Raw genomic sequence first — 25265 nt, 5'->3', positions numbered from 1 at the left:
CAGGGTACACACAGGCGGTGGGACAAGGGTATGGGATGGGGGTCCCAGTGATGGGAGTAAGGGTGCAGTGAGGGGAAAAGCCAGGCTGCTGCAGGGCTTGAGAGGAAGGTCAAGCAGATGGCAGCATGAAGCACCCAGGTGACCCCAGAGCCAGGAGAATCAGCTCGCGGGACCACCTGAACACAACACCAGAGGCTAAGAGGTGACACAGACCAGGAGGCCAACTGCAGGCTGGCGGATAAGGCTTTAAATGAGTCAGGGCACAGGATGCTTAGAGCCACATGGCATGTCTAATGGGGGCAGAATGGGCTCTGGAGCAGAAACCTGGCTTCAGTGCTGGCTGAGCTGAAGCTCGGCAGGGTCCCAGTTCCTGTAGTATAAAACAGGGCCAAGGGCACCCTCCTCATCAGATGGAGGGCTCACCCAGCTCAGTGGGGGGCACAGCAGCACCCAGGATTGCCAGGGCCGCCATCACCTGACCACCAGAGGATGGAGGCTCTGTTGGCTTCTCTCCAACAGTCTAGAGGCCAGCCTGGTTCCCTTGGTGCAGATACAGAGAGCTGTGCTGTGGGCGTCAAGGCTGTCTGCAGTCCCTGAACGGTCCAGAGATCAGCTCACTGGGTCAAGGCCAAGAGGTCCTGCTTTGGAGGCCAGGGGTGTGCACCGAGCCCCAGCCTATGTGAGGCATGCACATGAAAAGCAGAGGTTCCCAAGGGCCTGGGAGAACGGGGAGCTCTGGCCCTTTTATGAAAGGTGACCCACTGGATGGATGACTGCCTGGCCTTACTCCCTGGACGGACCAGTGTCCTCACAGCACCAACAGCTCAGCTGCTCAGCTTGGGAAAGAAGGTGGGTTGGGCAGTGGTGGTAGCTCCAGTGGGGCCAAGGTGGCCAGGGGATAGGAGGCCCCTACCAGGTCCTAGAGGCTGAGCCTAATGGTACTATCCACAAGGCCAGGGACAAGCTCTGGGGTCCACAGAAACAGCTCTGTGTGTCAGTCACTCTGCTCTCCTAGATCTGTGGAGAAAACCCAGTGGAGGTGAGGACATAAATACTTCCTGTGGTCACTCATCAACTTCTCAGGAGACCGAACTGTTCAAGGGAGTGTGAGGACAGAGAATAATCCCTTCCTGTGTGCCCATGGGCTCTACCACATTTTCTGACTCAATCCTTACTAGGTCCCTCTGAGGTGGCGTATGAAGATGCTCAGATAACAGATAAAAAAACAGAGACTGAGAGAGGTCAAGTCACTTGAAAAGGGTCACGTGGCTAGTAACAGCAGTGGTGCCAGGAGCAGACCCGCAGCCCTCAGGGACCTGGGACTCAGGAGATATGACAACCCACCTGGCGGACGAGGGCCAGCTGCAGGGAGACATAGAGGATGACCTGGGGGTCACTGGGCGCCAGCTGCTGGGCTCTGTGTAGGGAAAGGGAGCGACAGGTCAGTCAGCGAGGATTGAGCACCCAGTGTGCGACGTGCGCCTCCAGTGTGCCAGCCCTTGTTGGGTGCCGCAGGGCAAAATGTCAAAGATTCTCAGAGGGTGCCTGGTAGGGGAAGATGGTGTTGGCAGCCTGTCAGCAGCAGGCTCCAAGAGGGCTGGCTCTGCTGAGGTGGGGGGCCATCTGGGGAGGGGAGGACTGGGGGATGGGCACTGCCTCTCACTCTGGGCAACTGTTAGCCTGGCTGAGCCCTGCGGTGGCCTTGTACAGAGCCCGAAGCCTGACCTCTCCATCACAGGATAGAAGGGAACACTCCTGTGCGTGGCGGGCCTGGGAATGGCCTCTGTGGGAGAGAAGCCTTGGGAATGAAGAGCTAGCCCAGGTAGCTCAGCGGGGGTTGGCGGGGATGAGACTCTTCTGCCTCGCTGGGTTCAGGAACAACCTGCCCCAGAGAGGGGCTGGATGTGCTACATGTTCCCACAAAGATGGCACAGGAGTCTAGGGCAGGCCCCAAACCAGCAGTTTCCACATCAGTCCTCAGAAGGAGTAAGACACACAGGGCTGGGAGGACGGAGCCCTGCAACAGGCCAGAGGAGCCCAGAAGGATGCTTGGGAGGGACCCAAGGCTGGGATGGAGTCAGGGACTTAGCAAGGAGGAGGCCCAGGGAGGGCCACCACAGGGGAGGGGCTTCTCTGGCATCCCCTCCCCTCCTTCCCTCCAGGACCCCACCTTGGCTGCCAGGATATCTCTGAGCAAGGGGGTGGGGGGGCGGGTTGCGGTGATTCTCACAGCCCTCTGGTTGAAGACTGGGCTGGGAGGAGGCAAACACCAATTCTGTGTCCCTGCTACTAATACAAAGTGCGGCTCTAGTTATCTCACATAATTATCACAACAACAATGGGCTATCACTCCCATTCTAGAGGCCTAAGCTCCCAAGGGCAGGGGCCAAGCCTGGGGGCACTCTACCTGCCCACGGAGCTGTGAGAGCCTGGGTGTCCTGGTCAATAAAATGGGGATGGAAACCATTCAGTTTACACCAGAGGGCTCACTGGCATAAAGCATGTGGATGTGCCACCTCAGGCCTCTGCGGTGGCGGGGCCCTCCTCACCTCTCCAGTGTCTGCAGTGCTTTCCGGTGCAATTCATCTTGCTTGGATTTCAGAGTCGCTGCAGGAGACAAGACGGAGACAGAGCCATGAGCGGCTGCTGAAGGGGTGCCGACCCAGCCCCGCCCCATCCAATCCACTCAGGCTCTGCAGGGAGGCCCCACCAGGGCCCTATCTGGCCAGTGCTTGCACACTCCAGTGGTTCCGGACTGATGCCACCCACCGCCCTCGTTACCAGGGGTAGGTGTGAGATGTCCACTTGGCCCCAGCTTCCCGGCGTGTTTCTTGCCCACACCAGGGCCTTCCACGGCCACCTGAGCCTTAAGAGACAGGTTACCACCACATGCCTCCTCGGGCTTCCTTATCTACAGGCTTCTTCTTTTTTGACCACTTTAACACTTTTTTTTTTTTTTGCAAAATTTTTTTACATTTATTTATTTTTGAGAGACAGAGTGAGACAAAGTGAGAGTGGGAGAGGGGCAGAGAGGGAGACACAGGATTGGAAGCAGGCTCCAGGCTCTGAGCTCGAACCCACAGACCGTGAGATCATGACCTGAGCCGAAGTCAGACGCTCAACTGACTGAGCCACCCAGGCGCCCTACCACTTTAACACATTTCAAGTGTTACATTTTAAGGGCAGGTGTTTGAAGCCTTAGCTGCAGACTGAACTACCTGGGAAGCTTTAAAATGATTGTCATCCAGGCCCCAGCCCAGCCCTGGTCAGATTACTCTTCCAGGTTTGGTCTGCATGGGGCCCCATAACTCCCCTTCCTGCAACGACACAGAAATAGGTGGCTGCCTCATCGATGGGGGGTGGGGGGGACACACAGCTGAGCTGGCAGGGTTGGGGATAGAATGCCAGATTTGGGGTGGCTGGAGTAGAATCCATCCGCCAAGCACAAGTATTTATTAAGCATCAACTGTGTACCCAGCAGTATGCCACGTGTCAAGGGGGGGTTAAAAGACCCTAGAAGGTCACAGCAGTGCTGAGGGCAAGAGCAAAACAGAAGAAAGACACCATGGGGTTTGGGCAGGCAGTACAGTACAGACTACAAGCATTACAGGAGTTCTAGAGGCAGGTATGAGCTCCTCTGCCCAGGAGCTGGGGCCTGGGAGAGTGGGGAGAACTGGGTCCATGAAGAGGGCATGTGTAAGAGTGCATGTGTAAAAGACTGGAAACTGGATTGAGGGGTGTGTGTGTGTGTGTGTGTGTGTGTGTGTGTGTGTGTGTGTCTGCACTCAATGGGGATGTGTTGGGGGTAGGCACTGGTGGGACAAGACGCCTGAGAGGCTGCTGGGAAGTCTGAGCCCCCCAAGCGGATGCCCCTAGGCTGTGGCACTCACCGTCAGTGGCCTGCAGGCTGTAGGTGAGACCCAGTGCCAGGTAGCCCTTGGAGAGGAACTCCCCGGCTTCCTCCCTCAGGTCGATCACCATCGTGGCAAAGTGCTCTGCCTCCTCCAGCTGCAAAGAGGACAGGCAAAGGTCAGTGGGAGGGCTTTCCTGGCCTCAGTCACCAGCCTGGGACACTCAGAACTACAATCCCTCATGTGTGGGCAGCACAACCAGAGGCCACGTGGCTTGTCTGAGACCACACAACCACGGAGTGGAAGAATCAAGGCTGTTTCCTCCATCAGCGACTCCCTGGAACTCCTCCCTGCAACCCAAGGACCTGTGATCAGTGTCAGAGGAGAAAGCTTCCCTCATTCCAGACATTCTAGCTCCCCCAAAAGGACTCTGCCTAGAGCATGGACCCAGGACCAGGCCAGCTGGTGAAAGCTCCTTTCATCATCTGGCCTCTGTAGGAGCCTCTGTCTGTCTCTGCCCTGTGTGGCAGAGAGAGGGAAGCCAGGCTGGTGGGGGTGGGGGGCAGGCAGGGCTCGGGGACTGGGCCCTGGGGACACCGCCCACCCTGCAGAGTGGGCAGGCTGCCACTCTGGCTCTGTCTGTGAGCTGGCTCCCTGACACAGGGAGCTCAAACTTTTCAGGGGAAAAAGGCCTGAGGCTGTTTTTGTCCCGGGAGCAGGAAGAACTGTTCCGGTTGGAAAGGAATCAACTGGCGCAGGTCACGTGCACACACACCATCACATGTGTCACGTGACATGAAGAGGGACTCCCACGGGGGTCAGGCTAGTCAGGGAGACAGGGGACAGCTGGGGGATGGTCTCAGCCGTGCCCACTCATGGCCCACAGGCCTTGAAGAGGCCCCCTCCCTCCTCCTCAGCCCAGGAATGGCATCTGCCCACATGCCTGGCATGGCAGTGTACTGGTCTTAGTGTTCCTGACAGCAAAGATGGGAGCCGCTCCACAGCTAGGGGGCTGAAGGGACCGTACCCCAAGTCCCGCTGCCATCCAGATGTCAAGGCCCCCTGTGTGGGGCATCTCGCCCCCAGCAGAGGTCCATAAAGTCAGACAACCAGGGAGCAAGATTCAAACCCAAGTTGGCTTCTGACACTCGTGCCAGTGCTGCTTCTACCCTGTTCTTGTCCCTGCCACCCCACCCTGGCAGGAGAGGGTCAGCTCTGTGCATCTTGTGGCCTGACCACTGGCCACCGCCGGGGCGACGATGGACCCTCCTTCCCTGGAACGTGGAGTTGAGATCCCGAGACAGAGGCCACCAGCAGAGGGGAGATCAGTTGGGGAGTCTGCCCTTTGTGCACAGTCGGGGTACATTCTGTGCAGGGAAAGGGCTGAAGGAGCAGAGAACCCACTGTGAAGGGAGGGAAACAACAGAACCCAAACACAAGGAAGTAGAACATGTGAGCTGACAGCCCAGACAGAGATGGCGGGTGGGGGACTGTATCCCTGTGCGGCCTGCCCACCATCCCTGACCAGGGCAGTGCTCCAGCCCCCTCATGCTGGTGCTCTAGCTGCTGGCCTGGACAGCAGGCCACCTCCAGGTTGGTGGGCTGGTCACTGAGAGGAGTAGGGGGTCCAGGGACCTGAGCTCTGACACCATCAGGCCCTAGGATTCACAGTTGGGGGAAGGCCATAGCTCAGGAAACTCCTCAGCTGCCTGCTGCCCATCTCAGCTGGCCAGGGGGGCCAAGCCTGTAGCAGCTAAGATCTGTTTCCTTGCACCACCTGGTCCAGCAGGACCTGAGGCAGGGGGGTGGGGGTGGGGATGGGCTTGGGGGCCTGAAGTCAGAGCCAGGTTGAGAGAAAAGCCCTGGAAGATGAGCTCCCAGACACAGACTCTGATACTCACCTGGCACCTGACAGCTGTGGGGCCTGGAGCAAATCACTTAATTTCTATGAGGACCCAAAGGTCCTCTTCTGCAAAATGGGGAGTTGGACCCCACCTCCAACTGCTCCTCCCCACAAACCTCCACCAAGGCTTCTGCAGCAGCAGGCTCTGTGATGGGCCCAGCCGAGGAACCCAGTGATAAGGGGGCAGGATGCCTGGGTGAGTTCACAAGGAAACCCCGCAAGCGAACAGGGTGGCTCTTAATTAAGGCTCCCTGTGTAATGCTGGCATGGGGCTACTGGAGCTCCAACAGAAGGACAATCATGTGGCTGTGGTTGTCCAAGGAGGACTCGTGGCGGGGGACATGGGGGCCAGGAGGGACCAAGAAAAGGGTTAAGTGAGTAAACTCCACCTTTCCTCCTTCCTAACATCCCATTGCTGACACGGCTCATCGCGTACAGTCTTTAGGCATCATTATGCCCCATCCAAACAGGAGCAAGCTTGTTTATAAACCACCAATTACCAGTTACAGAAAGAATCTAGAAACCGATTACATCCATGTGTATACACTCTTCCCATGACCATGTCCTTCTACTCAGCAAATGCCGGCTTCTATCTCCTCCTTCCCAGGTAGGGAAGGTGCTGAGAACAAGGCTCAACAATTACTGGCAAACAGGGAGAAGTTACTCTCCAGTTCACACACATCACATTCTGGATTAGAAGAGCTCGCCACACTTTAGTTTTAAAAAGTGAAAACAGGGGCACCCGGGTGGCTCAGTCAGTTAAGTGTCCAACTTCTACTCAGGTCACAGTTCGAGGTCATGGGTCATGGGTTCGAGCCACACATCAGGCTCTGCGCTGACAGTGTGGACCCTGCTTGGGATTCTCTCTCTCTCTCCCCTATTCCCTCTCTCTTTCCACTCCTCTCCCACTTGCACGCTCTCTCTCAAAGTAAATAAATAAACTAAAAACTAAAAACTAAAAACATACATCCTTAACTTGTCCAACTTGTGGTCCACTCTGACCCCCAGGTCAGAAGCCTTCTTCAGTCAGTACTTGCCAGCCTTGTTTGTCCATGTTGTTTAAGCACAGTGTCACCATTTGTCTCAAATCAAACTCACAAAGCTTGAATATACCATTTTCCCTAGATGCCCAACACTATTTTGGTTCCTACCACCTATTACAAAGCAGCCTTTTTGCATGAGGAGTCACTGCAGTGATGATGAAGGGGAAAAAATATCAATTGTTTTAAATATGTCAATGTACAACATGCTAACATACAGTATTAATATAGATGGGAGCTCTAACTGGTCAGCGAAAGGAAAAAATGCTGTCACAGCAAACAAAACAAAGCAAAACAAAAACAAAACAAACCCAAGATTTATATGTATTTTAAATATATTTTAAAAACAAGAAATACGTATATAAATATATAATATGTATATTATATATTTACATAAGTATACATATATATATACACAAGTATATACACACACACATACACACTACACACACACATAAACAAATATGTACACACACAATGCACCATTCCCCTTCATCTAAGACATGAGTGGCAATCCTAAAGCCCTTGAGAAAGTGGCTTTGTCATGTTTGTTCTGAAATACTAAGTGCCCAGCCAAGTCCATAATCAGTTCCACACTCATGAATAAGCTCTCCACATGGATAGCAGGGCAGCCTTGAAAGCTGAGAACACAAGTCCTGGGACCAGACTTCTCGCACTCAAATCCTGGTTTGGTTACTTACTAACTGTGTGACCTTGGGTAAGTCACCTCACTTTGCTGTGCCTCAGTTCCCTCTTCTGTAAAATGGTGTGACAAGTGTTTGTCTGTGAGGCAGTTGCTAGGAGGACTGAATGAGATAAGACACAGTGAATGCTCGGAGCAGTGCTTGAATAAATGTAAACTATTATTATTAGCTAGTGAATTTCTATCTATAATTAGTTGAATCTTCCAGAATTCTCTTAGGCATCAGCCTGACAGATGTGGCAAGTGCCATCTGAGTAAAGTCCTCATGCCCCCTTGTACATGACCTCTCTGACAAATCAGGAAGTGGCATCAAAGACTGTCCTGGAATCCAAAGGGGGTACTACTGCCTGCCTTTTATCTCCTGCCTCAGAAAAGGAGACAATACAGAAGGACCAGCTGGGTCTCCGCAGCCCTGTGCAGTCTACTGTGCCAGCTGGTCAAACCCTCTGACCCTCTATCCACAGTCCAGGACACAAAGACCTACACCCACTAACCTACCCTTTGTAACAATACTCACCCCTGCTGTGGGTAACACACTCAGAATGATATTTTCCGTCCTATTCTCTGATAGTCTATTTCAGTTTTTTCTTAAGAAAGAGTTCTATTTCACAACCCACAAACGGGTCTCAGCTTCCGATGGGAAAGCCACAGCTCTAATCCAGGGGCTGACTGAGCTGCCCATCTATAGCCACCCCCATCAGCTTTCTCCCTGGGACTCCCTCACTTGGCCTTTTCAGTCTCCAGACACTTCCTACGGTGGCCTCAAAAGTTGGCAGCTGGTGGCTCTGCAGTTGGGGCTGCTGTTTCTGCAAGATTAGCTCAGATTACAGTGCTGGGCCCTCCTTGCTCAACCACACCCTTCCAGGGTGACAGGTTTTTAAAGTTCTTTTCAGTCGTTCTCCTTCCAGTGATACACTACTTTTTTAATATCTCCTTTACCTATGGCAGTCCTGTAACTTCGCCATGAACCCCACAGAGACCCCCTCCATGCCCCTGCCATTCCAGAGAGGTTTAGTGCAACCTGGTGTATCATAGCACCACTGCCACCTGATGGAACAGGTGTCTCACAGCTGAAGGTTCTGGGGCACAGGGAGCTTAGGGGACCTGTTCGAGGCCACCTGGCTAGTGACAGAATGGAGTTTCTAACCCAGGTCTCCTGAGCCTACATCTGGATCTTTCTGAGCTACTTGATTCACAGCTGCCCTCTGTGGGTCTTCACTCTCTTCCTCTCTGACCCTTTGGAAAAAGGAGGCAATGAAGGTTCTAACGTGTGGATCCTTTGCTTCGGCTTTCCGGAAGTAAGGGAAGTGTTCCCATGACTTCACAAGTTCCTAATGGCTCTCTGGTCTTCCTGACTTGGTCCCTGCACAGACAGGCTTCTGGCTTACACACTTTGCTCTTGCTTGGCTGCCTTCTGCTTCAAGGGCTGCCTCATTCATCTCGCATGGGGCCAAAGAGGTTGTACCCCTGGCATTTCATTCTCTTCCTCTTCCTGGGAACCAGAGAAAGTTCCTTTCTGAACCTCTCCAGTTTCTCCTCAGTCCCTTCCCATGGGGCTCTGGGACTGTTGTCAACTGCTCCACTGAAAATGCACTTTTCCCTTCCCAGGAGGAACAGGACGAAACTTCTGTATTTCCACAGGCTAGCGGCAGGATTGCTGGCACTCTGTCTTCCCTGCCTCTTAAACACTCATCTTCCTGGCTCTGGCCACCCCTGAATCTGAAAAATGGAGGTAAAAACACAAAAGCATGTGCTTTCTGAGAACCTGCTGTTTTGAAGGGTCTGTCACAGGGATAGCTGCCATTCATCAGGTACTTGCAACGTGGTAGGCAGCAACACTGCTCAGCTCTGGTGTTCACAGCCACCTGTAAAGGGTGGATGTGACAGTTTCCATGGTACAGATGAGGCATGGAGAGGGCAAATTACACCCCTAAAGTCACACAGCTACTGAGCAGGCAGGGATTTGAACACGATCCTCTCTGTCTCCAAAGCCTACACTATTTGCACGGCCTCATACCGCCCCCTCGGGAAGAGGCCCAGAGACAGCATACAGACCTTTCAAAAGAGGAGCATGGTCTGCTTTTCCATTTTATAACGCCCTTCTTGTGCGAAACACAGCACACATGCACACCCCCAGCTCCTGTCCTCCCAGGGAAGTTTCACCTTTTTAAATTAAATACATTTTAAGTAATTATGTTTGGAGAGAGACTAAAAAATATTTACATCTCTTTTCTTCTTGCCCCAAAACTGGCTGGGGACCTTAGCAAGACATCGGCCATGGCAAGGCAGGAGGCTACCACACGCAGCAGCAGTTACTGGGTCAGAGCCTGGGATGCCCCCCCACCCACCACCTAGAGGAGCCTTAGGCTAAGCCTCGGGGCCAGTACTCTCCCACCTGACCCCATACCTGACCCAGGAGCAATCACCTTGCATCAAACCCCACGTCAGCCAGCATGTGGCCATGCAGGTCCCTCTGCCTGGTGCCCTCCTTCCCCCACCACTACCCGAGGACAACCTGGCTCTCAGACCCAGACCTAGCCTAGGGTGTCCCATGCTGGCTCTGGGCATGAGGACAGGACGTGGGGACAGCAGGTGCTCCACCTCTGGGCACATGGCCACCGAGGCCGGTTTAACCCAGCACAACTCGTTTTTCAAATGTCCCAGTTTCAGCCTCCTTTCCTGCAACCTGGGCCAAGTTGTCCACCCCTAGATTTCTGTCCCCAGCTCACGGGGCTTGGCTGGGCAAAGGCTGGGGCTGCTGGGGGCTGTTGTGAGCCAGAAGAGCTGCAAAGGCAAGAGACAGAGGTGGCATCAGATGCCTTTCACAAACTGTGCTCCATCCCAAGTATTAGCACCCCTCTGCCCACCGAGGTCAGACCTGTTCTTCCTGTTTGTGGCTCTGCAAATAGAAAGTGCTGGGCCACCCCTCTCCTGGCCTCCTTGGAGAACAGGCTGCCCTTAGCTACCCATGGTCTGCTCTCTGCCCATGCCAACTCGGGAACCTGAGAACCACTGAACCAGAGGCAGACTTTCCACACTCATCCCTCCCAGCCAGCTGGGGCGGGAGTCATTCTATAAGATATTAGCGGACACCTAACCACATGCAGGGTTCTTTGCTGGGGACAGAGATGCGGGGTGCAGTGTGGTAAGGAAAGAAGCTCCCCGACTATTGGGAAGAGAAGTACCACACAAGGCAGAATTGGTTGCCCAGTGATTGGGCTCATCGGCAAGTAGGATCTATCCAATAAGCACCAGACATTAACTCTGACCTGGGGTTTAAGAAGGAAGAGAGACAGTTTCTGCCCTCAAGAAACACTGGTGATTACAATGTAATGTGCTAGGTGTCCAAGGCAGGTATAAATGGGACTTTAGGGAGGTGCAAGGGTTCCAGGTTAGGGACGGCCACCAGGAGGCCTGGCCCTCCAGCATGTCCTGGCTCTAGTCTGGACCCAACTGAAACCCCATCTCAAACCAGCCCCCAAAGCCGTGCATGCTTCTCAGCTGAGGTTAAACAGCTCACCCTCCTCTCCGATTCTGATGACAAGTCTGCATGTTTAAGTTTCCTTTTGGGCTTTTCTATTTATGTTGTCATTGATGACTTTGCTCCTAACTCATCTGATTTCAATTTGGACTGATTTGATCCTAATTTTATTACCATGTAATCTGAATGCATGTAATGACTGTAATTATGCTGCTGAGGGAAACAGCTCCTCCACGGTGGGAAGACCTAAATTTAGGCTTCCTGGCAAGGGACTGCTGGCTGGGTGGACACCCACAGCCACCTCAGAGCTGGCGGCCTATGAGAGGACAGAGGCCCTCCCCTGCCCCAGCTCAGTGAGGCGGGTATTTGGGGCTTTGTCCCAGGGATGGGCTTGAGGCCCCTCTCAAGAGCCTCAGAAACATGCAGGAGTGTGAGCGAGGGGTCGGTGAGCCCCCCTTCTCTGCACCCCCCGGCTCACACCATAGCCCTCTGTTGCGGTGCCGAGTCTGGGTGTCTCCTCTCTGCCGACACCCACAAACCAACCATGTCTCCACAGCTCCCCACTTCTAAGATGCAAGACACCAATAGTCCCCCTGCCAGGATTTGGGGAGCAAGGAGTTTCCCTGCTAATCATAGCGTGGGGAAAGCAAGCAGTGATGGAAGAACCCACCAGTAGCCTGACCCTCCACAGTCCAAGGCCACCTCCTCTGTGAATCTCCTTGACCCATCTAGCCTTCTACATACTTTATGTCATTTATGCCACATATGAGGAACAGACTGTAATTATTTCCATTTTATGAATGAGGAAACTGAGGCACAGCAAGGTTAGTACTTTACTCAAGACCACCCAGGGGATGGGCAACAGAACTTTTACCCACATCATCACAGAGCCTCTTCCAATGCCTGGAGCCTGTTATAGGTCCTTCTGCCAGATTTCTCCCTCACTAAAACCACCCTCTAAAGCCTGGGGCCGGCCAGAAGCCATGCTTCCCCTTCCCCCCACCATTCACAGCGAGTGGGGCCATGCAGGGTCATGCAGGCACTACAGCTACAGGAATCTGAGACTCTGGAGACAGAGGGGAAGGTGCTGTTTCTTCCCTGCTCCTCATGCTTGGGGGTCAACCCTCTCTGTGGCAGACAGGACAAGGCCCACCGGGGCTGTGAGGTGGAGACGCAGGGGAGGGTCGGGGCCAGTTTCTAGTCCCCGGAGGGACTTGGCGGGAAGGGTTAGAACACGAGTCTCCCTTTCCAGGGCTGGATACCTAAGGAAGTGGGGGGGGGGGGGGCGGCAGCAGGAGACGGACAGGCCGCTAATTCTCAAGCATCTGCTGTATACCCCTGGAGCCTGGCCCCTGCTGCCCTGAACAAACTGGGCACCCAACCATGGTGAGGGTGGGCTTGGGGGGTTGGGACAACAGGCAGAGGAGGACTGTGTATGGCAGCAGCTTCCTTTGGGGAGCTGCTGGGCCTGGAGGGCAGATGGAGGAACTGGGGCTATCTTGCCTGCAGAGAGAAGTGGGCTCCTGCCAACCTGAAGGAGCAGATGTACTTGTTCTAAGACAGCCCCTGACATCAGGAGGCTGATGTGGGCTTAAGAAAGGAGAGACCCTTAGGAAGTGAGCTCCTAGTGAGAGGAGACACCATGCAGAGGCCCTGCCTCAGGACCCCATAGACTTAGAGCAGCCACCACAGGAGCCTGGGTTGGGGTGGGAGGGGGGCAGGGGGTGCTACAGGCCTAGCGCCTATCACCTGCTTCCGTGAGGGCCTCAGGGCCTGCCTGCAGTAAAGCCCGTCCTCTGGGGAGAGGGCTCACTGGACAGTTCCACAGCCCCAGCAGAGCCCCAGGCAGGCAGCTGAGCACAGGGCAGGGACCTGTAGGCTGGAGCCCAGAGGAACGAGGGGCTGACAGAGGAGGCTACCCTCTAGTCCTGCCCACACAGAACTGCACCCTGCAGTAATGTGCAGCCTCTATGCAAACGATGGTTGGCCCAGGTGTTCCAAGTCCTGTCCACTACTGCCCTGCTGGGCAGGTGGCAGGCCCTCTACTTTTGATTCTACATTCGGCTCTCTGGAGACCACAGCTCAAGGCTGAACCACAAAGCTGACACAGTCCTGAGTTGGGGGACCTGCTGCTGCAGATGGAGGCTGCTTTTCTCAGATTTCCCCTTCCAGGCCTGTCTGCCTCACAGCTTCCCTCGCGCCCCCACCCCTTATACATGCAGCAGGATTGCATGCCTCCATCCCATGCTCACCACCACCCTCCCGCAGGAGCTGCCGGAATCTGGACCCTACCCCCACGGCTCACTCACCCAATGCAGGGACCCGATGCAGACCTTGGCGGCCATCAGGGGCACAGTGGGGTCCGAGGGCCGAAGCTTCATGCACTCCCGCAGCAGAGACACGGCGTAGGCTGACTGCAGAAGAAAGGGCAGGTGACACCATTACTGACAGCCCTGGGCCTCAACAGACTGGGTGCCTCATGCCTACGGCGGGGGGGAGCTCCCAAACCGCCAGTCCTTGCTCTGTACCCCTTTCCTCCCAAGAGCCAGGAAGAGGGCCCAGTGAGAGGAACACAGGTCATGTTGGTGGACAAATCCCTCCTGGGCCTCAGGTTCCTCATCTGGAGAATGGAGGCTGTGACCTTTGCCCAGAGGTGATGTGCCAGCAGCTAAGGTAACAGCAGTTGGAAGCTCTTCGGAAGGAACTCAAATATGAACCATGGAAATTTTAGAGGCCAAAAGGGGCTCTCTCAAACTTCTGAGTTCAATAGCCTTGGTTTACAGGGGACGGGATGACACCAAAGCCCTGCAGGAGCTGGAGGCAGGGCTGTGGTGGGGAGATGAGACGAGGCATAAACGCTGGCAGAGGAGGAGGAGAGAAGTCTAGCTGGCAGAGCCAAAGAAAACCTCCAGCCAGGAATCCGAGGCCCCACAAGCCTCCAGGGACTCGGCCACAGAGATGGGGCCAGAATGGACCTGTTGACAATGGCTATATGTGGAGGGAGGGCCAGGAGGAGAGACCATCCGCAGCCAGGCAGCAATACGACCAATCACAATAATGAGAAGAACACCAGCTAACACTTACTTAGATCTTACTATGTACCAGGCACTGTTATAAATCAGGGCCAAATGTGGCCCTCTGTCTGCTCTTGGAAATAAAGTTTTATTGGAACTCAGCCACACCCACTCATGTATGTATTGCCTACAGCTGTTTTTATGACAGAGTGGAGTAGTTCCCACAGAGACTACTTGGCCTGCAAAGTAAAAAATATTTACTATTTGACCCTGTATAGGTCTGCTGTCCTCCGTGCTAAGTGCTTTATAAATATTAAGTCATTCATTTTTCACAACTCTTCTATGAGGTAGCATGCTATGTCCCTATTTATAGGTGAGGAAACTGAAATGCAGAGAAGTTAAGTAGCTTGTTCAAAGCCACAGTACCCATAAGTGGCTGAGCTGGGGTTTGAACAGTCTGGCTCTAAGCTTGTAACCACTGCCCTATTCTGCTCTGTGGTGACTACCTTGGCAGAAGAAGCCTCTGTCTCCCTGCTGCACGCACGCGCGCGCGCACACACACACACACACACACACACACACACACACAGAGTCAGGGCTTCTGACTGAATCCAACACTTTTCCAAGAAACTCAGCAGTGACAGCACCCCAAGTGTGCACACTCCCATGGTTGTGTGACCCCCAGGTAGGCAGGCAGGCAGGCAGGGGCATGCGTGTGTAACTACAATTCCCACATGCTAAGCCCTGCTGCGAGTCAAGCTTCCTCACCATTAATTAGCTTTCACCCTCCCCAGCAACTCCGAAGGTTATCACTGAGGAAGTGGGACTCTGTTAGGCTTACTTGTCTCCAGCTCAGTGTGAGAGACTGGCAGAAACAGACATGGAACTCAATATCTGTGTCCACCCTAGACCCCCAGCCTCTCTCTAGCTACCCCTCCTTTCTCAGCCCAGACATGACAGACTGAGGCTCTGGGCTCAGGCTTATTAGGCCAGTTCCAGGTGTCCTAGTCAAGGGCCAGTTCCCGGCCCAGTACTGGGCTGGGGTTGTGGGGTCACTGCAGGAAGGCGGAAGAGGTCATGACTCTTGCCTATCAGGTGCCTGCACAAAGGTCAGGGACAGAAGACAAAAGCTACCATTCCCCACTGCTCTCTTGGGAACCACAGGATACACGAGGGTGTGAGACCAAGCACAGGAGGGTGTCAGCAGATGACCTGTTCTGGCAGGCTGGGAGACTGGCCTAGGCTGCAGGATGGGAGGTGTCGTGAAGGGCCTGAAGGGGCTGCCAGGAGATGCACAGCTCCTGTGAACGCAACTCCCAGCACCCCCCGCCACGGCCCCCTGTCCACACAGCACAGCAAGCCTCGGGTTCTCCTTGGCCTCATTCCCTGGCTGCTGGCCTCTGCAGGGTTGAAGTGTTCGCTGACCTTGAAATAAAGGTTCTATAACCCTGACAGTCCATGTTCACCACACACAGACCACAAAATGCTGCTATTTAAGGAGCCATCTGAGGACTCCACAGTCACGGTTGGCAGCTTTTTTTTTCTTTTTCTTTTTTTTTGTCATGCTGGTTACCTAGCAACGCAGCCAATGTGACTGCTGAGGAGACCAAGAGAAGGAGCGACCTAAATCATGTCATGGACCTCATCGTTTCTTCCTGCAGGTTGAGGTGTCAGATGTGTTTATATTGGCCTGGCCTCACCTTCGGCACAAGTGCAGGTACAAGAACCTTGATTCCTACCTTAGGCTTTGGCAGAGGCCAGCTCTGGCCAATGTCGAGAGCTGCCTGGGCCAACCAGGCAGACTGAGCTGGTGTGCAGGTTCCTGAGGGGAGTGCAGAGTGCGTTTCCAGAACAATCTCCTGCTACACCAAATGCAGGGATGGGTATAACCCAGTGTCTCCAGACTGTGGGGTCTCATGTGCGAGGAACTCCCGCACCTATAAGCACCCCAACTCCCTGCCTATAAGCCCATTCTCATGCCCACCTTGCTGGTCTGTGAAGGAACCAGGCCCGAACACCAACTCCCTGGATCCTGGGATGTGCCAGACTGTGTGTGGACCTCTCTGATCTCTGAGCCTGGCTCTTCTCAGTAAGGAGGTTCGAGATCCTGTACCTCCCAGACTAACATGACACCTTCTCCTGAGACTGGGGGGCTTCCTGGAGTACCACCAGATATTAAAGCTAACTTCTGAGTGTGGTACATTCTTCTGAGAGGGGTCCCCAGCTTTCCTTGGCATCTCAAAGGGGGTTCATGATTCACAGAAGGGTGAGGACCACTGCCCTGGCCCTGGGCCTCTCCTCCTGGTTCATGCTCACTATTATAAGACTAGAGGCTCTTTGTTTCCCAGAGTCGGGAAGAAGCTGTCACATGCCCCTGTGAGCTGTCTGCCCAGGCTCTGTGTAAGCTCCAGCCCTCCCTCAGGCCTCACTCTGTCTGTGGCTTGAACTCCCCCTGAGCCTTGACAGGAAGGACCCTGCTGAGCACAGAGCCAGGGTACATCATGTCTGTGCATTTAGGAGGCTCTGGGAGGTCAACTTGATGGGGGAGGGGAAGAAGTCTGGGAAGACAAACTTGATAGTGGGGGGCGGGGTGGTGCAGGGGTGGGAGGCTCCCCAGGTGATTCTCACCATACTCCCCTGGCCCATTCCCACCTGTCAGGCTGCAGCCCCTGCTCTTCTTCCTCTTCCCTGCCTGACCCAGCCAGCATGGCTTCCATTTGTGGGGGAGATGCTGGCAAGCCCAGGAGGGCCCGCCTCGGAGACGAGCTGCAGGGCTAGAAATGGCAGGTGGCACAGATGGGCGGGGGAGGGGGCAGGAATTCCCTCAGCCCCACAAAAGGGCTCTGGGTGTTTACAGCTCTTGGCACGATTTGCAAGCTCCTGCCACCTTATTTCCTGCATTCATAACGTCCTCGGCTCTAACACCCTCAGCACCCAGCTCCGGAAAGGTTTTCCTTTCATGTTACTGCTGAAAATAGAGGCTTATGTAAGTGTAATTCTCATCAGAGGAGAAAGCAGGGGGTGCTGGAACAGGGCTCAGTGGGTAGAGTGCAAAGGTGGCCCTGGTGACCTGGGATAAGGGCAGTCTCCCTGCCCCCGCCCCAGCCACATCCTCTGACGCAGTCCTCCCTCTGAACTCCCAAACTCCCATGTGGGAGCTGCTGTTCTGCTCCACCCTCAACCTCTCCCTCCCAGGCAGGTCCTTCCATGGGAAGGTCCTTTCCTGACACCACACTCGATGGGCAGGAAGAGAGCTACGGCCCAAATGGAACAACATGTTCCTTGCCCAGAAGCCTTGTTCCAGGCCTGTTTCACACAGTGGTACTCAAGTCACACAGGGAAATGCTCCGATGCCACATGTGGGCACATGTACTAGGAGAAAAGCATCCACAGACTCACACTGCACACCTGGCACCTCATAACTCACAGGGGGACACCAGAGTCACACAGGGGTCTGTGTGTGACCCTCTGGTGCCCCCCACTCTCCTGGAGATTAAAACCTGATGCGGGACATTTCTGAATCACCGCCACACCCTCCACTCACCTCTGGGAGGGACCAGAGGAGAACAGAGGCCCCATGGGTGGGGCCCCATGGGTGCAACCTCCCCCACCCCACACACACCCCGGGTCTTACCTTCCCACAAGCCACCATGGAGAGGGCCACTTGGTACCAAAGGTGAAATTCTTCAAAGGCAAACTTCATGGCTCGCTCCAGGCACTGAGGAGAGGGGGCTGGTCAGCACTTCCCCACCAGGGGTCCTCCCCTCCCAGCCCAGTTCACTCCCTTCCAGGGTAACCACTGCCCAAATCACTTCCTGGAGGAGGCTGTCTTCGGCCCACACTTGGTTCCCGTCAGCAAACGCCAGGCATCACCTGTCCCTGCCACAGGCATGCTGGATGACTTTGCACAAGTCTCTTACCCTCTCTGCCTCTCTGTTCCTACCTCCACAATGTGTGAAAACCTTCCAGGGTGATGGTCAAAAGTGAATGAAATTGGGTCTCGGTTTTTAAATTTTAAACATCCCATAAAAACGATAAGTGACATTCATTATTGTGCATGGTACCATTCTCAGCTTTTTACATGTATTAACTCATTCATTCTCCCCAACAACTCTGTGAGGTGGGTTCTCTCATTATTCCCATTTCACAGATGAGGAAGCTGAGGCTTGAATAACTTATCAGGGTCACAGGGCTAGTAACTGGCAGAGCAGGCTGACTACAAAGCCCCCCAGATGGAAAGGCTTTTTCTCGGTTCTGCTATTCTCTATGACCACCGAGAAGACTGACTGCCCCACCTGCCTGTCCAGTCCTGGGCAAGCCCGAATCAGGGGTGGCCTGGTGAGATCCGACAGACAATACAAGTGCTTCCAGGCGATGGAGGCAGAAGCCAGCATGTGAGGACAGGATTCATCATGTGGCCGTGGTCAGGCGGGGTGGGGAACAGAGGTGAGGTTACAGGACCAGACAGTATGTATTTAAGAGCTCGCTGGCCTGGGTTCACTTGCTGGCTCAACGTGCACTCCCACCGCCATCTTGGGCAAGAAAGCATCTCTCTGGGCCTTGCCTTCCTTGTTGGTAAACTCAAGAAAATACTACTTAAAGAAGGTATCCTCTGAGAGCACCTTGCATGGCACCTGGGGCAAGCAGGAGCTCAGCAGATGTCACCCACCCCAGGAACCCCGTAAACACATGGGAAGAGAATCTACTGCCAAGAGGCCTATCCCTAGTGCCACCTTTGATCCCAGCCCAGATTGGAAAGCTCAAACATGTACACGTGCCATTCGCACTGTGGGGGACGGAGAGAGGGACGGCTTGGTGCTCTGGTCCTTCCATCTCCACCCCGGACAGGCACCATCCCTAGAGCGTTGCCCGACCAGTGTCTGCTCAATAGATTGGGGGTGCTCTGTCTAGCTTGGGTGGGAGGGGGCCCAGGTTCCTGACACACACCAAGCTCAGAACCTTGTTGGGAGAGGCAGTAATGAAACACCAGTGTCCTCTGTGGGGGAAACTGAGGGGTGGATAATTTTCCCTTTGTGTTTCTCTATGCAACACCATGTGTTTTTTTTCAAAAGAAAATCACATAAAAACACAAGTAAAACAACTGAAAACCAAAACCCCACCCTGCCAGTGATGAGCAGCTCTCCCAACATTGGAAATGGAATGGTCCCAAGCCTGGTCTCCCAAGAACTGAGCTGTACCCCTTGGTGGAGGCAGGAAAGGGACAGAGGAGGAGGTCCTTGGTGGGCCACCTGACTTCTGGGGAGGGGTGGGCCACCGTACCTCAGAGAGCATGACGTACTGGCCTCTTCTGCCCAGTGTGATGCTCAGGAGGTCATAGATGGCTGCAGCGTTCCGCAGGCTCACTGCCCGGTCCTCCTCCTGCTCCGGTGCTCGGCTCAGCACCACATCTCGGGTAGCCTGTGGGGGAACGTGGTTTGGGAAAGAGCAAGGACAGAAAATAAGCAGCTGCCTGCCTCCAAGGCCCGGTGACCATCACCCTTACATTGCTAACCCAGGCCATGCTCCTAAAATCAGCCAGAGCCTTTCCCCATCCCCATGAAGGCCCCCATGAAAGAGAGAAAACTCTCTACTCATAGCCCAGGTGACGAAGCAGTTCTGAAGGTTCCTGCTATTCAATGTTTTAGTCTGCAAAATCTCAAACCTACAGAAAAATTTCAAGGATAATGGCACTGATCACATTTGCCTGTCTCTAGTACATCATCATCATCATCATAATAATAACAATAATAAAGTCATTATGGTAAGATGACCCTTTGCCCCTAAATACAAGAGGGCATTTTTTTTTTTTTTAACAACCACAAGAGGAATGCCAGTATTTTAGGAAATGTAAAACTGAAACCTCTCATACCAGCTCACAGTCAGATCTTACCACCTGCCCACTGCTGGTCTCACTAGAAATTTTCTCATCCCAGAAACCAATCCAGGACCATGCCCTGCATTCGGGGAGTACGTCTCTTTTGTCTCCTCTCATCCAGAAGAGCCCCTCAGCCCTCGTCTGTCTTTCAAACACTGGCATTTTTGAGGACATGTTTATGTGTTTTGTGGAACAGCTCCTTGTGTGCTTGGAATTGTCCACTCACAGAAAGAGCTTCAGGTAATATCTGGAACTGTCTAGATCAGGTGGGTGGTTCTGCTGCTTGACTCACAGGAGGGGAGCTTGGGCTGTGGCTCCTTGGTGTCCTCTGCAGGTTCCCCGAGTCCCTCTGATAAGGACTCCTCCACTGCTATACTTCCTTCCCACCACCCTGTGTCCAAACCAGACCCTATCCTGACTCCTTCTGACCATGGAACTCTCATGAGCTCCCTAAGAAACCTCTCCCATAACATAGGGCCTCTGTGCTTGGTGTCCAGCACTTAGGAGTTCAGTAGCTCAGAGTTGCCAGGTGGCTACTGGGTGGGAGGGTGGTGGTAGGGGGCGGGATGGGGGGAGGAGAATGGGAAAGTGTGCTTTAGGAGTAGGTGACTGTACAATCTGTATCGCCTGAAATCTCCCCCGTGTGGATTTAGGACCCTCTTTTTCTATGGCCTGTGATCCCACCCCCTCTTGTAAACCTGTGCCCTGGGGATGACACTCAGGCTCGGCAGTAATTCAACACGAATCATGGTTCTTCGAGCTGAGCAGCAACAGGGCAGGGACCAGGCTAGGGATGCTCTGGGACCTCTGCCTCCCCCAGTCCCCACCACACATACCTGAGCACTGTATCTGAACTGAAGGAAAGCTGGGTTCCAGCCAGATGTCCCTACTGGCAACTCTCAGTATCCTCCTCCATCTGTATTAGGGACTGAGCCCTCTTTTCTATGTTGGGACCCACCCTCTTCTACTTTCCCACACAGGACCTCAGAACCAAGGATGCTGGGATAAAAGGAAACTTAAAATGACAATCCTTCCTGTCCAGAGATGGTCCTCAAAACTTCCACCTGGGAAGGACTAATAACCCCTCCTCCAGGTCAGGGGCTGAGGCTCCCAAGGGCAAGTGGTTATAGAGGCAGAAGAAGGTCAATGGCCTTCAGACTGCAGGCTCTGAAAAGTGTCCTGTTGTGCAGGCCTGAAGTGCATTCCCACAGTCTTCTGGAAGCCAAAATGCCTGTAAGACCCAAGGAAGTAACTCACCCATGGGGGCATTTCAGGAAGGCAAGGCAGTGGCCAGGGGCTCTGATGGCTGTTCCTCCAGCCACAATAGGTGAGGGCTGCCAACCCTCCCCCCCGCCCCCACCATGTACATGTACCAGTCCCAGGAGAAGGCCGGAGAGGCCAGGAGATCCCCAGAAAGGATGAGCACTGGTGCCAGCTGGATAAACAAGAGCTGGTCAGGAACTCCAAAGGGTTAAGGGAGAGGAGCAGAGAGGGAAAGTGCCAGAGAAATCCCTCTCCTTCTCAGTGAAATCCACCCACACAGGCACCATCAGGAAGAGAGAAGAAATTCTGAGAGGCTTGGCAGGAGCTATTTCTCTAAGCAGAGCAGGAACACAACACTGGCCATGTACCTCCCCCCTCCACCACTTCCGGCCTTCCCCTCCAGCAGCTCCCCAGCTCTGGCCACTGAGGGTGGGGCCCAGAGAGGTGACTTTGCCAGGCAGCAATGACAGGGGTGGGGGACAATGAGAGGACGGGAGGTACAGACCCTGCCCTCAGGGAGGGGCCGTGGAACCTTCTGGAAGCAGCAACAGTACTTGCGCCCAGTGGAATTTGACCTAGAGCTTGGGTGGGAGAGGGGTCCTAATGGAAAGGGGGCAACACTGGCAGCCTGTGGTGGAGTGGGGTTGGGGGGCTTTTCTGTGGGGAGTGGGGAGATGCCTGGCTGGGCACATGCAGGACCTAGGAAGCTACCCATGCATACCAATATCCTTCTGGGGATGGTGAGCAGTGAGCTATGACCGAAGCCTCAACTCTGGTTGGCCTGTCCTTGAAGAACAGCCCCTGCAGACCTCAACTCCCAACCCCCTCCAGACTGCTCCAGGACAAAGTCAAACCTCCTCTTCTGTGGCTGCCATGAGGCCCTTCGCCATGAGGTCCTGCTCACCTGGCCAGCTACTCCCACAACCAGCTCCCAACTGTCCCCCTGCCCCATGGGACTCCTTCAGCTCCCTCTCTGCACCATGGACAGACAGTCTGTAACCTCTGTCAATCTGGATGCCCCCTGGCTCCTTACAACCCAACTCACGTACCTGTTCCTTCAGGTGTTGACCTGACTTATCCCACCAGGCAAGGCCCCCTGCCCGTGTCCTCTCCCAGCATGACACACAGACCCCAGCCCCTGTATGCTCAACAGTTCTTGGGGGTTCTTGGGGCAGGGATGTCTCGCTGTCTCCAGCACCTTCCTTGGTCCATGTCTGTACAATGATGCTGAGAGAGAAAGATTTCTGGACCTAGTGTGGAAACTTTCTTCTCTTGCCCTAGACCTTGCCTTTGAAGACAACAGTGTCTCTGAATGTATGCGTGGGGGATGGGAGCGGTGGATTTCCAGCACTGGGCATGGATTGAGTCAGAAGTCCAGGAACAGATCTGAGCATCTCCTCAGCCTGGGGGCTGGCCTCCCCAGAAGGTAGACAGCAGGGAAGGGGTCTCCTCAGGGGTCCTCGGGACCTGGTGCCTGTGTCAAAAGGGAAGCATGTTCCCCAAAAGAAAGCCAAAAGCAGAAGTTTGCCCCAGTTGCTATGGCTTTGGGGCAGGGCTGCGGTGAAATGCTACAGTGGTGCTCGCCCGCCGGGTGGGGGAAACAGGGCAAAAGGAAGGAAGCTGTGGGGGTTAGCAACAGGGCAGGGATTCATGTGCCGCATGGAGGGCGGAGCCTCAGACACTTTAGGGACTTCTGGTCACTGCCTGTGTGCTCTGAGTGTGCTGTTCTTCCTCCCCTGGGCTCACCACCCTCAGGCCAGCGATACTACAAGATTCACGAGCAACCTTTGAACTAGTCCCAGCCACTCTTTTCCTCCACCATCCAAATGGCCTTGCTAGGAAATCCTTCAGATCAAATGCAGTGACAGATATGAATGCACCAAGACCCATAAAGCAATATGTAGACACTAAATACTCTTCTCACCATCACCATCCTTACTAGGCTGGGCGTAACACAGAATATTCTCCCAGCACAACCACCAGGACCTTCCGCCTCTGGAGATTCCCTGTCCTTGTCTGGTCCACGAATTCTGTCCCAGGCAGGGCTTGTGAGCTGTACCTTCTCCCAACCTGGGCCCTCTGGCTGTCTCCCCATGGAAGCCCCCTCCAAACTGAGGGCATTCACGCAGGCCCTCTGCAAGTCAAAAGAGGAAAAGCAAAGAAGAATGTTCTTCCCCACCCCCATCATCCAATAGCTCATTACTGCCAGCATGACCCATATCTGGTGTTTGGAGAAGGATCCATGAAGCAAGTGTAGGGCCTCCCAGGAGGTCAGCGAGACAACTGCCAGGTCTCCAGGCAGGCCAGCCCGTGTGAAAGCTGAGGCAGGAGACTCCTCTTCCAACAGTCATCCTTCACGTGTGCTGCATGTCACCTTTTCAGGGTCACATCTGTCACATCTCATCCAGCCTCACAGTAACTCCAGGGAGGGGCAGGGGGAACTGCTATGCCCCCTGGGCAGATGGGAAACTGAGTCCCAGAAGGTGAACTCATTGTGCAAGGTCCCCGAGAGTTAAGGCTGCGCCTTCAACAGCCAGTCCAGGACAGCTTCTGCCTGCCTCTGGTCCTGACCTTATGCTGACTGCAGGGCCTCAGACCACACTGACCTTCGCTTCCACCTGGTCCCATTTCTCCTCTCTAATCCTGGACACAAACAGGGTAAGAGAAGTAAAGGGAACTAACTTTGTTGAGTACTCTGTAAGCATCTCACAATGACCTCATGCACTACTATCCTATTTTACGGATGAGAAGACTGAGGCCCAGGGAGGCTCCCCAAGGCATACAGATAGGTGGGACCCAGATTAGAGCCTAGACATTCTGACTTCACCCCCGGAGGCCTCTGAAGAAGTGTCCAGTAGCCTCGTCCAATCCAACAGAAGCCCTGGGATGGCTCTGCTTATAAAGGAACCAAAGCAAAACACAAGGCTGGGCATTCCAATCAGGAAAAAAGCCCCTCGGGCAATGGGTCCAGCCGTGTTCTCAGACACAGCTGCTCCACCGGCCAAGGACCCGGTCTCAGGGCCTGCTGCTGCCACCCTACAAAAGCACCCCGGAAAGGAGTCTCCCAGCAGCATCTGCGACTGGCACCTGCCCCTCCCTGGAGGGCACTGTCATGTTCTGCTTGTGCTCTCGTCCCCCACCAGCAGACATAATTACCACGGCTCTCAAGCTGCTGGTCCACAGAGCCAAGAAATAACATGCTCTGTGACGTGTCCCATCTACGCAGCAACCCGGGCCAGGCCCACGCCAGCCCCCACTCTCCTGCTGCATCAGGCTTCTGCGGCAGAAATCGCAGCTCTTCCTGCCAGCGAGGGCGAGAGGCTCTCCCACCTCTACTGAACCGACTGTTCCGAGCTGGCAGCATTATCAGACCCTTTACCATCACAGTCTGCAGCAGCACAGGGCCTCGTGTTAAAGCAAACCAGGTGCCAAATGCTGGAACGATCTGTGCTCATCTGCTGAGTCCCAAATGGAATCAAGCCCAAGAAGCACTTTCTTTTCCTCTTTTCTTTTCTCTTCTTTTCTCTTTTCTTTTCTTTCTTTTTTTTAAACTGAATGGTATCCTCAAACCAATTTATGTCCCAACCAGAACTGAGCCTCAACATATTCTAAAATGACTGAGCTGGAGCCAAGTATTTATCAGGACAAAACAAATGCATGGTGAACATCTACAATGTACTAGGCGCCTTGTGTTCATTTTCTTGCTTTTTCTGTGCAAGAGAGGACTTATTAGTCTCATTTTACAGAGGAGAAAACCAAGGATCAGGGAGGTAAGAACCTTGTCCAGGCCACACAGATTGTGAATGGCAAATTCCAGACTCAGACTGCTGGGTGTCTGACACTGGGCATGGCACAGTTAGTTAAGCTGCAGGGTCCTGGTCCCCAGAGGCTTACTCGTCCACCCCGTTCTCACTCAACACCAGGCCTTTGTGCCTTTTTAGTTTCCAAGCACCTGATACCAGCAGCAACTTCTCCACCAGCTGAATGAAACAGGGACCCACAGATTGTCTGCCTTAGCATATATTTTATGCCTAGATCAGTATTGTAGAAATGATCAAGATTTCTGTACTTGCTGGTTCCCCAACTGTTTGAGAAAATTAGACTAGTTTTTGATATAGGATTCTTTTAAAAACTA

General features: G+C 54.0%; 1 protein-coding gene across 3 annotated transcripts in view; it reads right to left on the bottom strand.

Annotated features, from left to right (window-relative positions):
- TTC7A (tetratricopeptide repeat domain 7A) overlaps window positions 1-25265 on the bottom strand; it is a 120582-nt gene that overhangs the window by 44992 nt on the left and 50325 nt on the right. For all 3 annotated transcript variants that reach the window (XM_019414117.2, XM_019414327.2, XM_019414265.2), the window contains 6 exons: window positions 19273-19410; window positions 17627-17710; window positions 13288-13392; window positions 3891-4008; window positions 2550-2607; window positions 1345-1417 (listed from right to left, as the gene is read on the bottom strand). In XM_019414117.2, coding sequence (XP_019269662.1) covers window positions 1345-1417; window positions 2550-2607; window positions 3891-4008; window positions 13288-13392; window positions 17627-17710; window positions 19273-19410 — 576 coding nt within the window. The remainder of the gene's footprint in view (window positions 1-1344; window positions 1418-2549; window positions 2608-3890; window positions 4009-13287; window positions 13393-17626; window positions 17711-19272; window positions 19411-25265) is intronic.

This window comes from Panthera pardus, unplaced genomic scaffold, assembly GCF_024362965.1.
Source record: "Panthera pardus isolate Hobbes unplaced genomic scaffold, ASM2436296v1 HiC_scaffold_25, whole genome shotgun sequence".
In the NCBI taxonomy this organism is placed as follows: domain Eukaryota; kingdom Metazoa; phylum Chordata; class Mammalia; order Carnivora; family Felidae; genus Panthera; species Panthera pardus.
Note: the sequence above shows the minus strand (reverse complement) of the source record. Positions and strands in the feature narration are given on the sequence as shown.